We start from the raw sequence: 16,422 nt of genomic DNA, 5'->3' as shown, positions 1-16,422 counted from the left end.
GCAGCTATTCAAAATGTGTCATACTGGGAAATTGGTTGTCATCCAATACAAAGTGGATTTTTAACACATTTCACATCTCAGCCACACACTTAATTAAATTTTATAGATATTTTATGTGACCAAGTTAAAGTTTCAGCAATCTGACTGAGCTGGTACTATTTGGTGAAGAACAATTGGCAGCATTGTGTGCTAAACTGGTTGAGAACGACGTTAACATACTTGAGTCTCCAGTTGCACTACTTTGTGTTTGTCTATCACATTAAATCCTAATAAAATGCATTGAAGTTTGCACTTGTAATGTCACTAAACATGAACAATTACACAGAGTATGCAGATTTTGGTACAATACACTGTAGTTTTGAAATAACAAGCCCACTCCAGAGCATCCATTGTTTGTGTAGTCTGCCACTGATTGCAGCGCGAATCCTGTCAGTCAGACGCCACAGCGGTGTTTGTTTTTGTTGGCCCCCACGCAGCATTTGCAGACGTTTTATTACCAAAGGCGCTGGGTAGAAGAAGAAGAAGAAGGTGAAGCGTGCAGCAGGCAGACGCTGCCTGGAGGAGGATCTTCACCAGACCCAGGAGAATAAAACAACAAGTAGTGGAATAAATGACTTGTGTCTTTACTAGGCTTCCACAAACTCCCCTAGTGTGGATCAAACAGGACCACCAGGGTTTAATAAGCCCTCGTATATCAATGGCCACAAGCAGCCACTAGTGGTTGAAGAAAGTCTGAGAATAGAGGGGGAACGAGAGAAAGAAAGGAGAGGAGAATACGCCTTCATGTCTCCCCAGCACTAAAGGCGGATAAACAAGCCGGGGGACGTGTGAAATAAGATGATAGATGCTGGGTGTGTATAAACAGTATCATTTAATGTGAAAAGAGACTGAGGGAGGAAGGAGAATGAACTACTGTGTGATCTGAGGCAGAGAGGAGGGGTGATGCTGGAGAGCAAAAGAGAGGGATGTTTTCCTCTTTTTTTTCCCCATTTCTGCCTTGCGTCCAGTCCAGCCTGTGAAGCTCCGATGAGACGAAGCGAACCGACAGCAGAGGAGGTGATTGTTCCACCGTGTGCTGTCCTCGTGATAAGAGAAAAGTCAGGTTTTGGCAGAGAGAGGAACCCAAACCGAGCGATCAGATTTGCTCTTTGGAGTTTTATCCAAGCATTTGTATTCTCCTCACTCTCATGGAGAGTTTGCTTTGTAGCTCTAATTCTGTTGCTTCAAGCTCCAAACACCCCAAACATTGAAGACAAGCTGCTTTTAAAATTTAAAAGGTTCAAACGAACAGTATCAAGAGGGGATTATTAAAACAAGATGCTTTTTGTGTTGTTTTTGAATATGGCTGAAACAATTAATTGTATTAATTGTGTTTAATCAATTAGGGAACTGATTTAGTAGATGATTATAGGATAGAAAGAAGAGTGGACAGGATGAGGGAACTATGAAAACACAATATTTGGGGTGTTTTTGTAGTTTTTTGCGTAGGGCTGAAACGATTAATCATATTAATTGTGATTAATTGATTACCGGCGTTATGGTCAACTAATTTAGGTATCAGTTATCTGTCAATTGGAATATACCGACAATAAAAAACTGCAATTTGCTGAAAGGACAACACAAAAATGTACAATAAGCACATTTTGCATATAATATAAAAAAAAAAAACTTTCTTCGTCTGTAAATATATTCCTCAAGTACATTTTTAGCTTCACTCGGTTCGCATTTACTAAAATAAATCTACTATTTAGCTCTTTTTCCTGTCTGGCTATTAACTGGTTAACCAAAAAACAATCAAGAGATCAGCCCTACACTGTACTGATGTTAAGTCCAGCAGAAAAGGCTGAGCTTTTCAATATGTGGATGTTAGAATCATTGTTATAGCTGCAGATGCTTCCTTTGCTACAGATGATCAAGCATACAGAAATGAATCCTATGTTATTGTATTTTAGGCAACAAAATGTTCATTTTCTTGTTTAAAGAAGGAATTTTATTTTGTCTATTTGCATTAAAGCTTAGATATTTATCTGAAAATCATCGGAATGTGGCCTTTTGTTAATCCGATTAATCGATTGTCAGAATAAGCTATAGAGTTGATTACTAAAATAATCGTTAGGTGCATCTCTAGTTTTGAGCGTCTTCTGCAGGTTTTTGAGGGTGGCAGCTAACATAGTTTATCTAGCGGGTAGCATCTTTTCCCAGAGGCGGCGCCTCCAGTTATCTGGATGCTTTTTGTTTATTGATGCTTTAGTTTATTTATAAAGGACAAGCTGAAGAAAAAAATAACTAGAGAGAATTACCAAAGTGGCGTCCAATGCATTTTTACATTTGTAGACACCAATCAGGCTTAAAGTTGAACCCCCTGATGGTTGAAGAGGGAAATATTGATCTACTTGTTTTAAAGGGTTGCAGAGACTCCTTCTGAACAAACAATGTATTTTATTGGAATTTGGATACAGAAGATGATGAGTAGCAAGTCCACTTGGGTTTAGTTCTGGGATTTACTCAGTGTGGAAAAGGAAAACAAGAATTTGGAAAAATTCCAGACCTAAGTCCCTTTCCTGATGTCTAAAAGTTGTCTCTGCTTCTTTCTTTCTTTCCATCCTTTTGTCCCACTGCCATTCTTTCTGTCCTTTGTGTTTCACCACCATTATAGCCTTGATGTGTCCTCCCACTCTTTTTACTGTTCTTTGTGTCCGAAATCTATTTGTTCCTGTCTTCCTTTGTCACACTTTCTTCCCTGTATTTATCCCTTTCTGCCATATAGTCAAATCTCCTGCCTTATTTAATTTCCATTCTTTCTTCTTTTTTCCAAGTTCTATACTTCAAATCTGTCCACTGCAAAAATATCTGCCTTGAGCTAATTTGTGATCTTCAGTATTTTATATATAAAATGAGTGTAAAACACTGAGTATTTATGTAAATTATGATGCTATATTTCTTAAATGACTTTCCACGGCGCACTTAGACCACGCAGAATGTCTTTTGTGGGTTTTTATATAACTATTAGATGTAATTCGGCATTTTCCATCCCGTATTTTGGGATTTCAGAGGATTTATTGCATACTCTGCTTATAACTGTGTTTGAAACGAAGGCTTGGCATTCAGACAGCTCAAGAGCAAGGAAGAAGTGCCCTTTCTGCTGCTGAATGACTGGCAGGACATGCAAGGACGAAACTGAATGAATGAAAAAAGCACAAAGGAGAAACTGCAGGACAAGACAAAGGGTAGACGGTACCCTGTAGCCACGTTTCTGCTACTCACAGATAAAGACAGATATCTTTTATTTCTCCTACTTTTTGTCACTAAAATCTTGTTGCCCGCCCTCTCCATGTCTTTCAGTTTGTCATGTCGTGTGAAGGGACTGTGTGGGCTCCTTGGGACCCCTGGGGTGACGGCGGGAGCTGTGGATACATAGCAGGCATCTGTGCATGTTTGTTTGTTTGTCCTGTCTGGCGCTGGCCCTGCAGCTTATTTAAGCCGTGAGCCAGGGGGGTCCGCAGCGAGTCGCATAAAATGCGCGCATGTTGCGTGTGGCAGATCTATGGAAGGGGATTAGGGCCACTGGAGAAGAAAGAAAAGATTGTGACTTTTAACTAAGAATTCTGACTTTTCTCAAAAGTTGTACTTTTTTTTCCGCAAAATTTTGACTCTTCTCATAATTTGACTTTTTTTTCCTCAGAATCAAAATTGTTCTAATTGTTTCTGTTCCATCAGGCAAAAAACTCCAACCTGTAAAATAAATTTGGGATGAGCTTTCAGTATGGATAAAATGTAGGTTTGCAAATCCTATAACAAGGAAGATATGTGATTATTATCACATACTAGTAACATATTTGACACACACCTAGGGATATTTGTTTATTTATTTGGATTTTGACATAGATTGACTGAATTAGATCTCAAGATTTTGACTTTTTTTTTCATAATCAAAATTGTTTGTGCACCATCAGCCAAATCTAGTCTTAAAACTACAATTTTTGGGACAAATTTTCAGTATAAATAGGATGCAGATTTCCAATTAATACAACAAGGCAGAAATAGCTACATGATTTATTTTTTCATGAACTAACAACATAATTAGGTGTATGTCTTCACTGACATACACCTAAGATTTCTAGCTTTTATTTTTGGTGGCCCTAATTGTCTTCTGTACATAACTCTTCCTCAAAGGGTCTGGGAGGGCGCCGCGTACCAAATGAGCCAAGCTAGCTACCATGACACCTGTGTGTGTGTCTCGTTTTTCCGTGCCGTCTCTCATCGCCTCATCCCTCTCTCCTGTTCACTCAGACAAACACTCGGAAATCACACGCGCTCTCGCTCTCTCTGCGGCTGCGACCTAGACAAACACGCTCACTTGTAGAGGCTCAAAGGAGTTAGACAGAAGGCTTTGAAAAACTGATGTTACACATACCCTCACTCTAACAGCTGCACACAAATAACCAAATACACCTTCTAGAGACTAAAGCATCCATGCTTTCTACTGGCTGCTCCTTCTACCGTTGGATTTAGCAGAAGCATATTAAATCTCAATCCAATATCTCATTTTCATTCTCAATTTTCTCATAACATCAGTCTAGGAGCAACTCTGTAATCACTTTTAGACTTATAGAGTAAGCACTTGAGTTAAATTAGCTGAAAATGATTTCTAAGAAGCATATAATGTGAAAAAGGGATTAAATGGGTTCTAACAAAGTGAAATAAATTACAGCTACTTCTTAACACTCGAGCTCCTAAGTACTCAAACAAAGCTTATTGACAGCTGGAGACTCCGGATCACCAGATAGTGTTTTGATAACACTACAATATGGGACAAATCCCTGTTCAAGGTTTCTGTGTCGATCAATTTCTCCATTGAAGAGGCGTGAAAAGCTTCAATTTAGAGGCGAGTATGTTTGTAATTACCATGAATTCCAAATATGTGATTGGGAATGGCAACTGGGATTCAAAAGGAGAGGCCTTTTGAATCTATATATTGTCCCTAGATGCTTAGCTTTGCATTCATAATTCAGCCATTGTGCTAGCGGCCATCACCTATCTGCCATCTCAGTGTCTTATTCAGGCATTGGAGCGACGAACCCCTTCTACTTGGGAGCGTCTACTTATGCTGCACTTTGGGGAAATTGTAGACAGCGATTTTACAGAAGAGCTACAAACGTCAACACGCTTGAATGACAAAACTTTTTATGAACCTTGAGAGCTCTGGTGGAGCCAGCTGCACATTGAAAATAAACACAAGCAAATCATTTTCCTACTACTACTTTCTGTTATCTTCTTCATGGTTTTCACCAGGAGTAAGTCCGGCTGTTGATCACGTGACTCGTGATGTGAAAAAAGGTGTTTCCATTGTAGTTTTAAAAAATATATTTATTCTGTAAGGCCGAAAAACCACCTCATTCTAGAGCGGACTTTTTTTTTCCATTTAGCAAGTTTATTTTAAAAATGTTGAATTGTGGAATTTAATGCTCAGAGGAAATGCAGCTAGTGAACCCTGAACCCTTCGTTGTCCAACTGCAGACAGAATTATGCATCTATTCTGAGCTGGGAGAGACAACGTGACGTGTCTTACCGTCTCTGTCTCACCGTCAGCCTCACACATTCCTTCACAGCCTCATCCTGTCTTTGTGATGCTCAGAGAGGCCAAGAGCGTTATTAGCTGCGTGACTGAGCTTTTATCAGATATTAGGGCTGTTCTAATGGATGATCCCACTACACGGCCGTGACCAACAGACAAAAAGCCCTCTCTTTTTGTTCTGCTCCTGTCTGAAGCCACAGCTGCAGTTATTTGTTACTGCAGCAAAAAAGGGGGATATTTTCCCAGGATTCCCTGCAGGGCTGCGTCCTTAAGCCTCTTTCTGGGCCATCCCCATACAACAGGAAGCCCGGAGGTGTCGTCACACAGGCGGCGTCCCGCAGCGGCTCCGTTCTCCCTTCGCCTTTAGATAATGGGTTCCTCCCACTGGCGCTCGGAGCCGGAGTGAACCCACCTCACCGTGTGTGCGTGTGTTTGTGAGAAATCACAAAATGAAAGACTTTGCTATGCGATCCGACGCCGTTTTTATGAAAATGTGAATCTTTTCCCTTTTCCTGCTTGAGCTATCTCGCGTGTGTGCCGAACATCGGTGCGCGATTGAGACATGCTGGAGCGCGCGCACACACATAATGTGAATTTTTCCGGCAGTTGCCCAAGAGTAAGAGAGATAACAGAACTATATGACAGAGGCGCAGGACTGTTTGAGCTCATCTCAGCTTATCTTTCCAATTAATATCTGCCTGTGTGCCAAAGAGCGAGCTGCTGCGCGGCTAATGATGCGGATTACCGCTGCCTGCTGCCCTGCCGCTCCCGCCACACGCTGGGAGCCCAATTCCCTCCGAGGTCTGCGATCTGTCACCCCCTTCTCCCTCCACCTGCACATCTCAGGAACACTCAATAGGTGGCACGCTGAGCTCTAACGACATACGCCTCCCTCTTTCTCGTCTGTCAGCTTGTTTTTCTCAGTTATTCTCTCTCTTTGTCACTCTTCTCTTTTTTTCCCTCCTTTAAACACTGCATCGCTTTGTCTGCTCGCGCTCCCTAGGAAACACTCTCACACACACCTACATGCCTCCCCGCTAGCCCTCCCCCACGCCGTAATTTGGAGACGTTAAGTGGAAAGATGTCTCATTTACAAGCAAGGTGGAAACGCACCCTCACCGTCACCTTCCTCCTCCTTCTCCTCCTCCTCCCTCTCCTCCTCCTCCTCTGTCTCCGTCACGGTGTGATCACTAATGAAGAAGAGATGAGTCCTCATCTGTGCCCCCATTTATCTCAGCGAACCAAGGGACGTGTGTGCTCATCCCCACCTCTCTGTCTTTCCCCTCGAACCCTCTTTGCTGTCATCCAGCATCTCGGTTTGTTCAAACAGAAATACTCTTATATAAAGGAATTAAATTAATCCAGTTGGCCTGTTCACAAGAAAAAGTGTCATGTACGTTTCATCTAAACCACGTATCAAACTTGAGGCCCTGGAGCCAAATCTGGCCCGCCGTAGCTTTCTATGTGGCCGTCTAGACTCCAGACACCAAATTGCATCAATCAATCTGGAACAACCAAATAAAGAGATCCCAATGGCTTTTTTTGCGCTAATGCATAATTGTGAGTTTTCCAGCAAATTTTGCGCAAAAAGGATAAAAATCATCAGATTTAAGTGATGCTAACTCCCACTGCAGTATTATGTCTACTACTCTGCTGCCTCAACCTTACTTGATGTAAAGTCAAAGTCCGTGATTGATACAGTGAGTGAGTCACATTTATCGTCTTACTTAAATGGAAATATAGCAAAATTCCTTGCAAATATTCCTAAATTCGCACCACAAATCGCAAAATTCTGGAAAGACTAATCCGTGTAGATATTCAATATCTTATTTTATGAAGTACTTACCGTATGCAGAGCTATTTGTTAATGAAGGAAATCTGTAGTGGCAAATTTGAATATTATATAAAATCAGAGCCACAAGAAAAATAACTTAATTAATTAAAAATCCTTTCTAATCTGTATCTAACAGATTCTTGTATTATAATATTACACATTGATAACTAATTGAGAAGACATCTGTATTAATAATAAAACCATCTGCCCTGATCACAGGTAGTTGTTCATTAATCTTCAGTTTTCTGTGGTGAGTACTGAAGTAAACACTGTTTGTTTTTCTCCTGACAGATGACCTTTTCGTCCAGCCCCTACTCTGACCCAGTCCAGATCCCAAAACAGTTGACCCAAGTTGGGGATCAGCCTGAGATGTTGTGGGTCATGGGCCCCGTGCTGGCGGTGGTCGTCATCATCATCATCGTCATCGCCATCCTTCTGTTTAAAAAGTAAGTCGCCTTTGGCTTCCACTCCTGTGCTTTTCTTTAGGTAAAATGGCAGCAAAGTCGGTGATTAAAGGTTTCTGTTGGATTCATTAACAATGGTCATAAAAATAAAAAAAAAACGCTTCAACTGCTCACAAGCAAAACAATAAGATCCAATTTCTCTGAAATTGTTGTAGAATTCAACATTGAGAGAGAGAGACGAGATTGATTTGTGTCTCAGACAAAGAGATTTCGGCCCACTTGGCAGTTGTCAACAATGCCATGTTAAGTGTCGGATGAACTGGCAGCTGACATACCTGCTTTAATAAAATTGCAGCCTGGCTGTCAAACGCGCTTAGGGTGAGAGTGAAAAATGTGTTTTGGCAACACCATTGGTCACTTCAGAAAAAGAAACAGACGGCAGCAGCAGAGGGCTTTGCTAAAAGCTCAGTCAATATCTCTTTAAAGCGCTTGAGCTGGCCCTGTGCAGAGCACCATGATTAGAAACAGGAGCTGTGGAGAATCAGGCTCCTCTCACTGTCTCTGTTCTTCTTCTTGAGCTCTAATTGCACCTTTTCAGTCGATCGTGTGTTAATATATGATTTTTGAGTATTTTCAGTTAGTTTCTAGTGCAAATATCTCAGGATACTTAAAACAAGACAAATCTAACAAGCAACTTTTCAGCCTGTTTTAAGTCAATGATTTCTTAATATTGATTTAAAAAGTTCTAGTTCCACTGGCAGATTATGTCACTCATAATAAGATATTTTTCCCATATTATTAGTGAAATAATTGGCCTATGGAACCAGTAATTTGCTATCAGTATTAGGAAATTATTGACTTGAAACAAGCTCAAAAGTTAGTTTTGTGTTATTTCAAATGTTCTAAGATTTTGTATAAGAGTTGTGGAAATATTTTTACAACCTGAGCTATTCCACAAACCAACTGGGACATTATTGTGAAGTGGGAGGCAAAGAATGCATAGTTTGAATATTTTATAAACAAATGCAAATCTGAAAAGTGTGGTGTGTATTTCTATTTTGCTTCCTTTACTACACACCTTCTAAATAAAACCAAATATGTAGTAAATAGAGTTCAGATGTAAGATTACTTGAAGCTTTTTGTGAGTAATATTTATCTAAAGGCAATTCTGATGATTAATTGATTAATCTGATAAAAACTTTCATTCATTCATTTTCTGCATATTTATTTAACTGCTTAAGCATATTTAAACAATAATTCCAATACTTTAAAAATGCAAATAAACAAATCATTCAATAAAATGTTTAAATCAGAAAATAAAGATTCTCCTTTTGAACAGAAATTGAACCAGGTGAAGCTAAAACTATGCTTCTTGAGGTGTTTTGAGTAGAACATATTAACTAATAAATAAGGTTTTTTATTCTAAGTACAGAATTTGTATATATTTTTTGTACAGTTCTGGCTTAATTACTTCTCTTAGTCTGTTGTTCTTTCAGTAAATGTCCTTTTTTGGAGTCATTATGCTCCAACTAACGATTAATCAATTAGTAAATTAGCTAACAATTTATTCTGTAATTGATTAATCACGTCTGATTGTTCCGGCCTTAATATTAACATAATAAAAAAATGCGGTTAAAATAGTCATGTGGACATTTGTAGGGATCCCATTGGAACCTGCAGCTCCTTATTTACCTCCCTTCCCTTCCTGCTGATTAAGTCCCTCGTTCTTCCTCGTCCTGGCAGCTCCATTACGGATTCTGCGTCTCGCATCATACCTGCCTCCCCAAGCTGCCATCGGCAGCCTGTGCAGCAGCTGTCTCCGGCAGACTTAAAGAGCCGCTGGTTAATAATAGGCCTTGAGACAGCTCGCTGCTGAGTAGCACATCCTCTTGTGTGGAAGTCCCTTTCTCCGTGTAGATGCTGATTGACAGCAGGGACTGTGGGGAGGTGGCTGTGTGGCCTTTTCACTGTGGACTGGTGGTAAACGTGCATAGGAATAATCACACTGTAACACTGGTTGTTACTGCTTCCTGCAGAGCACAGCAGTGAACAGTGATGAGCCTGTTCTATAAAGCCTCCTGCAACTGTTATTCTCTTTTTTCTCCTCTCTCTCTCTCTCTCCTTGTGCTTTCAAGTTAAATATGATATTTTTAGTTCATGAATAGCTATTACACATTAACTCCTCCCCCTCTATCTTTTGTTTCTTGCCCCTGTGAATGCAGCAAGCAGGAAAGGTGGGTACTCTCAGCGTTGCATCATAACTTCATGCACCACTACTTGTTCTTATTTGTTTCATGAGCTCAGGAGGGGTGCAAAGTTAGCTGCTGGAAACACCCACAAAAAAGGACATTTAAGCAGAACGGGAGTAAAACAAAATCAAACGGTTATCTGCTCCAATTTGGTGAGGTTTACAAGACGAAGCAGCTGACTCTACACCCCCTGACAGCTGAGGTTGAGGGAACCCCCGGGTCACGTCCGTGTACCAGTGCATGTTCCACATCTAGTGCCAGCGTTCCTCCTCAGATTGTCCTGTCTGCCATGGTTTGTCTCCATGCTGTGTTTCATTATCCAGCAAGTCACAGTGTGCCCCTCCAAGATTGGCCCCATCTGAATATGCCAAGGCATCACCTGCTGCTGAATGGGCCATTGTGAAGTAAATGCCAGACATTGGTGGTGGGGGTTTTGGAGGGGGTAGACTGCTCAAAAAGACACGTCCTCATTTTTTAGCCTGACATTTTCCATTGAGACACTTTTCCTCCACTTTTAGCCCTTTTTTTTCATCTCTCTGCTTCCTGGTGGCAGGAGTCTCAACAAAGGGCTCAGTTCTACCCTCATTAAGACTCTTCGGTACCTCACACTCTGGGTACTTGTGTTTTCTCTAGTCCTCATTCTCATTTTGAGCCAGAGATGGAAAACCCCACATGGGTTTTCTGACATGTTTACTATACAGCAGCACCAAAGCATCACTGGGTCAGAGGCTGCAGAGCGCTGCAAAACTATTCATATCTCCACATTCTGTAACGTTATAAGTACGAACCTGAACTCCAAAATTATACAGAAATAATAGTTATTTATATAGATAAATGATGATAGAAAAGTTAGTGTTAGAAGTTTTGCTATGTTTCTAGCAAATCCTTTAGAAATTCCACAACAGACTAACAAATTTATTTAAGTTGGATTTTTTTTTGTTTGTTTGTTTTTGGCCATAAATTTGCACTTAAACCATGATAGACTCAAAAAAATCAAGCAAGCTAGCTAGCTAGCTCACTTTTTTTAGCCAGTTAGCTAGGTTTTTCCCCTCCCTCCTTTTTTACTGCAGGAATCAGAACTGAGGGTTTTTGTTAATAAAGCTGCTAATATACCTTTTCTAACTAACAAGGGTTTATTAGCAGCTAGCCACCAGTAGCCTCAACCACCACACAAGAAGCTACGTGGACCTCTGTGTTACATCATAGATCAGGGGTATCTAAAGTGTGATCGGGGAGCCATCTGTGGCCATTGGGTCAATTTATCACAGTTCAAGAATAGTCTCAATTTGGCTTGCCAGTTAAGTTAATGCAGAAACACATTTAAAAACAAGGTCATGGTGAATTTTTTCCTGATGCCAAGTCTTTAGGAAAAGATGCAATTAGAATCTTAAAATAGAAAAGGTAAGGTGCAACACAAAGTATTCATCCAGGTTTTTCCTTTTAATTTCAATTTATTAGTAATTGTGACCTCAAGCATCCAGGAGCTACAAGTGAAATGGAGACTTTTAATGAGCTTGGCAAAATAAAGCAAGAGCGAGGAAAATCCTATTCTTGTTGCTTAAAAGACACATTCAGAAAAAGATATTCAACCTGAAAGATTGTCTACAGAAATCTAAATACTTTGCTTATTTCCAATAAATACTGTTAAGTTTGTTGTTTATTTAGCAGGTAAACCTCAAAAAAGTAAAATAGTTTTTGCAATTATAAATAAAAAGACAAATACTTGACATTTTTTGGCTCCCATGCCAAAAAGTTTGGACACCTCACAGAACCTCACAGCCCACCCCAGCTCCCTCAGCCTCGCACCAGCAGCGATCTCCGGGTAAAACTGGACACGGTCCGGCTCAGCTCTCGGCTGGAAAGGAGGAGATGCTTGTCAGAGATTAGCTGTCATGCCTGCAGCATTAGCTTAAGCCCCTGCAGCAAGAGATAACAGGTGGCGGTGAGGCCCGAGCTCCGGCAGCAGAGCGGAGGGGGGCGGAGGAAGAGGGGACCAGGTTAAGGCTTCCCGTGCATCGCAGACTTTGTGTATTCTCGCCACGACGCGCCTCGACAGAAGGCCCCCGCTCCTTCTTAAAACCATGCTCGCCACTTGCAAATGGAGTGCAATGAGATGTGAAATTTCCACGGGGCGCCCTGATGCTTCTTTCTGCCCATTTCCATTTGCTGTCAGGAGGTTTGCGAGTCTGCAGCTGTACGTGTGTGTGTGTGAGAGCGTGTGTGTGTGGATCTGTTTGCCTGTTTGCGTGTCAACAGATGCTGGTTGTCTGAATACAGGCAAGGCTGAGTGTGCTGTTACTTTCCTCTGCCTGATGGACGAACCTATGGTTGGCTGCGCTAAGCCGGTCCAAACGGCGCTGTTCTGTTCTGCTGGATGCGGCGCGGCCGGGCCTGGCAGCACAGGTGCTGCAGAACTGGTCTAATTATCCAGTGTTGTGCCACCCAGCTGATGAGCTAATTACAGCAGCCGCCTGTTTTCCTCTCAATCTGGGAAGCCAGTAAACACAATGTGTTGTTAGCACACACACACAAACACACCCACGCACACGCCTGCAAGCAGCAGCAGCAGCAGCAGCCGCCGCAGCACACATTTACATCTCTGCAAACACATATTCACATTTCCACGAAGCAGCTGTCACCAATCCAGCAACAAACGCAACCTAGCCCACTCCAGCAAAATTATGGTGCTTCTTCAAACACATTAAATTCAAGTTTCCTTTCAAACTAATGGGAATGAGACCCCTGGCCCCCACTGTCTCTTGAGTTTCCTGTCCTTAGAAGTATCTTCGAGAGCCATTAAATGCACCATTAACCTCATCAAGCGTGCAAATGAGTCAAAGTGTGTGCATATAGTAATTATTAATGTCATTTTAAATCATCCTGTCATTTCTGCTTAAGAGTTTTCCTTCAAAACCGATGACTAAATTAGATCTTTTGTCATATATTTATTTATTTCAGACAAGACAACATTAGCAGGGTGAATTCATTGCCTTGTTTTCTCCTTTTGCTTCTGCAGAAAGCGGGCGTCACCTTTACCGAAAGACGAGCACTCAGGTGGCGTGAAGGACTCGCTGCTGGGCAACTCCTCCGACCCCGTAGAAATGAGACGACTCAACTACCAAACCCCAGGTGATTAATAACTCCACAACAATCCCGTCTCAGTCAAGTTGGGTTTTACAAATAATTCGTCTAATAGCCTAAAACCTTCCTACATGTTGTCACATTTTAACTACAAACTTCAGTGGACATCATTGGGATTTCGTCAACACAAAGTAGAGCATCACCAATGATATAGGAGCTTGTTGTAAGTCAATAATTCTTTAATATTAATTAAGAAGAACTAGTTCTACCAGTTGATTTTTTTTCACTTATAACAAGACATTTTTTCCGTGTCATAAGAGAAATAATCTCCCAGTTGAACTAGTACTTTTTCTTTAACATTAAGGAATATATATCTTAGATGCTTTGCTCAAAAGTCAATTGTAAGTTAGCTTTGTCTTATTTCAATTGTATCGGAGATATTTGCAGTAGAAACTAGTCAAAAAATACATGGTAAGGTTTTATATTTTTGCAGTGTACTGCATTTAGTCCTTCATAAGCTGTGAAAAGAAACATACAAAGCTTCCGTGTTGTTCCTCTATGTTGATCTAATTTCTTCTTTTTTTTACGTTCAAACTGGATTCTGTTGATTATTTTTTGACCTTGACATGACCTACTTATTTTAGGTTGTTAGTCTTTCACTGAAACAAAAGCTCATTCTTTGTGAAGCTGAGCTTAATTTTTTGTGGCTATCATGGCCAGCTGACAGTTCGAGTCAAGTCAGGATGAGGAGATTCAGATTCTGTCCACACACGCACGCAGCAGTGAAGTGGAGGATGGAGGAGGAAGGTGGGGGAGACTTCTGCAGCATCAGCCTTCCTCCTGTTTCCTCCTGATCTTCCTCCTCCTCCTCCTCCCCTGGTGCTCGCTCATCTCTCCCCCCAGCTGGTAATGAGTCCTGCTGCCTCTGATGTCAAGGTGAGCCGGGCCCAGGGAACAATAGAGCTGAGGGAAAATGTCAGCCCCGGTGCACGCGTCTGACCGTGCGTCTCTTACTGTGTGTGTGTGTGTGTGTGGGCGTGTGTGTGTGTGTGTGAAGTCCCTTCTCATGGGTTATTAAAGATCCCATTTGCCGTACACACACACACACAGCCCTTTGAACCCCTGCAGTGGAATTAAGCAGTGCCGCCACTTTGAAAGAGCCCCGTTCTGCCGTCCTCCCACTCCACCTCTCTCGCCTTTTGTCTTCCATTTCCCCCTGTAGGGTAATCTCCTTTCTTTTCCTCTCGTTCTCTCCCCTCTCACTCTCTCTGTACGTCAACACTTATTTCCTTCTATTCCTCCCTCACCGCCTCTATGTGTTGCTTCAAGTGTGGTGATTATCGAAAACCACAGAGGCTCCGTCTAGATGGTGAAATCGCATGAGACTCGAGCCGGGTGAATATTGAACAACAGAGAGAGAGGACTGAACATCTTCTCTCTCCTCCTGCCTTTAATTCGTCCCTGGCAGGTGAACGTTCTCGCTCTGATTCTGATTGTTGTTGGATCGGCGTTGCTTATTTCTGACAGATTTCTGCTCCTTTTGGTGCAGCAGGAGGTACTGACCTGCTTTATCATTGACAAACCTTATTCAGATCCTACCTTTGAAAGCCTGATGAAGGATTTAGAGACAACTTGCAGGGGGACAGTAGAATGAGATTAAGGAAATGATTTCAAACACAGTTTTTATGTAAAGAAACCAAAGTTTTCCAACACAGATTTCCAGATCTGAGTTCTTTATTCTATATTTCATACAAAATATAAAACAATGAAAAGGAAGGAACAGTGCTAGGAAGGGAGGATGCAAGGGAAAAAAAGATGTAAGGCACAATAAAAGAAAAGATTGCAAGGAAGGGAGGAAGGACACAAAGAAGGACGCAAGAACAGAGGTAGTGATCAAAGAAGGATACAAGGAAGGAATGTAGGACAAAAAGAAGGATGCAAGGAAAGGGGTGGAGACAAAGAATTATGTAAGGGAGTAAGGACACAAAGAAGGGTTCAAGGCAGGGATGTAAGGACATACAGAAGGATGCAAGGGAGGAACGACACAAAACAGGATGAAAGTAAGAGAGGAGGACCCAAAGGAGGATGCAAGGGAAGATAGTAGGCCAAAATAAGGATATAAGGACAGAAGTAGTTCTCAAAAAAGAGTGCAAGGAAGGGATGTAGGAAACAAAAAAGGGTACAAGGAGAGGCAGTACACAAAGAAGGATGCAAAGTAGGGAGGTAGGACACTTAAAAGGAAAGCAAAGAAAGGAGGATTCAAATAAGCCCCGTTTCTTAAATTTGAATGATATGTTTTTATCAACACATACATATTTCCATTTAGGATGTTGATAAATGAAGCTTCTGCTGAACATCTGCTATTTGATTACATTTTGCTCTGCAAAGCAATGTTTGCAACTGAAAGGATTCATAATGATTTTAATTTGACTAGATTGTTATATCTGTAATAAAGTCCTTGCAAAACAGCGAGGAAATGTGATTTTCTGGTTGAAATAAAAATGGTCCCTGTGTCATCAGGTCTGGTCATCATCAGCTGTTAAAGCTGGAGGAGTTAAAATTAGAGTTGTTGCAAACTGAGGAGGATTGAGGCAGCGAGTTGAGAAACAGAGAGGGTGAATTTCAGCTTATGAAATTACCTTTTTTCTGCACGAAGCAGATGTAATTTTGGTTAGCGTTCCACGCTTTATTGCCACAATTTGGAAAAGAACAAACACAACCCACTGAGTCTTTTCAGAAAGGTACAATTTCTGTTAAATCTCAGTCTCATACTTCTCTTTTAATGACGCCTTTTAGGATGTTTTCAAGCTCTTATAATAAAGCAAATTAGTAAATTTTCACAAATTGTCTTTTTATTATTGTTTGCCTTGTTTTTGCAGTTTTCAGCTGCAGTATTCATGTTCAGCACACTTGTATTTTTATTCAAATGCAATATGAATGTTCTTTTCTGACTGCTATGTGGGTTTAAAATAAGATCAAAATCCAGACCTAACTATATCAATTGTTTGCAGCAGAAATTGTGATCCTCTCCATGGAGTCTGAGCTTGAGTTGCTTTACAAAATAGAGCGGACAAATTGGATGTTAAGAGTTGGCAGAGACACATTCAGAAAGACCTGTAACTAGGGCTGGATAATAAATCAATAATAATATTGCGATAGAGACGTGATCAATGTCAATAGAAAATAAGTCTGATAGAATATTCAGTAGTTTCACTGAACTCCGATCCAGAGTTTTAGTCTCTCAAACCTCTCACTGTTGGCATCAACTAACTCTCTCAC

The 16,422-nt window shown here is 41.1% G+C and overlaps 1 protein-coding gene across 19 annotated transcripts in view; it reads left to right on the top strand.

Annotated features, from left to right (window-relative positions):
• The window catches only part of LOC122841847 (receptor-type tyrosine-protein phosphatase F-like), a 239,707-nt gene that overhangs the window by 189,271 nt on the left and 34,014 nt on the right, over positions 1-16,422 (top strand). For 12 of the 19 annotated variants that reach the window (XM_044135465.1, XM_044135464.1, XM_044135463.1 and 9 more), the window contains 3 exons: positions 7,701-7,855; positions 10,036-10,047; positions 13,079-13,191. In XM_044135465.1, coding sequence (XP_043991400.1) covers positions 7,701-7,855; positions 10,036-10,047; positions 13,079-13,191 — 280 coding nt within the window. The remainder of the gene's footprint in view (positions 1-7,700; positions 7,856-10,035; positions 10,048-13,078; positions 13,192-16,422) is intronic. The other 7 variants (XM_044135480.1, XM_044135482.1, XM_044135478.1 and 4 more) reach the window with 1 other exon arrangement.

Source organism: Gambusia affinis, linkage group LG12 (assembly GCF_019740435.1).
Source record: "Gambusia affinis linkage group LG12, SWU_Gaff_1.0, whole genome shotgun sequence".
Taxonomy (NCBI): Eukaryota; Metazoa; Chordata; class Actinopteri; order Cyprinodontiformes; family Poeciliidae; genus Gambusia; species Gambusia affinis.
This window is presented reverse-complemented; position numbering and strand designations above follow the sequence as displayed.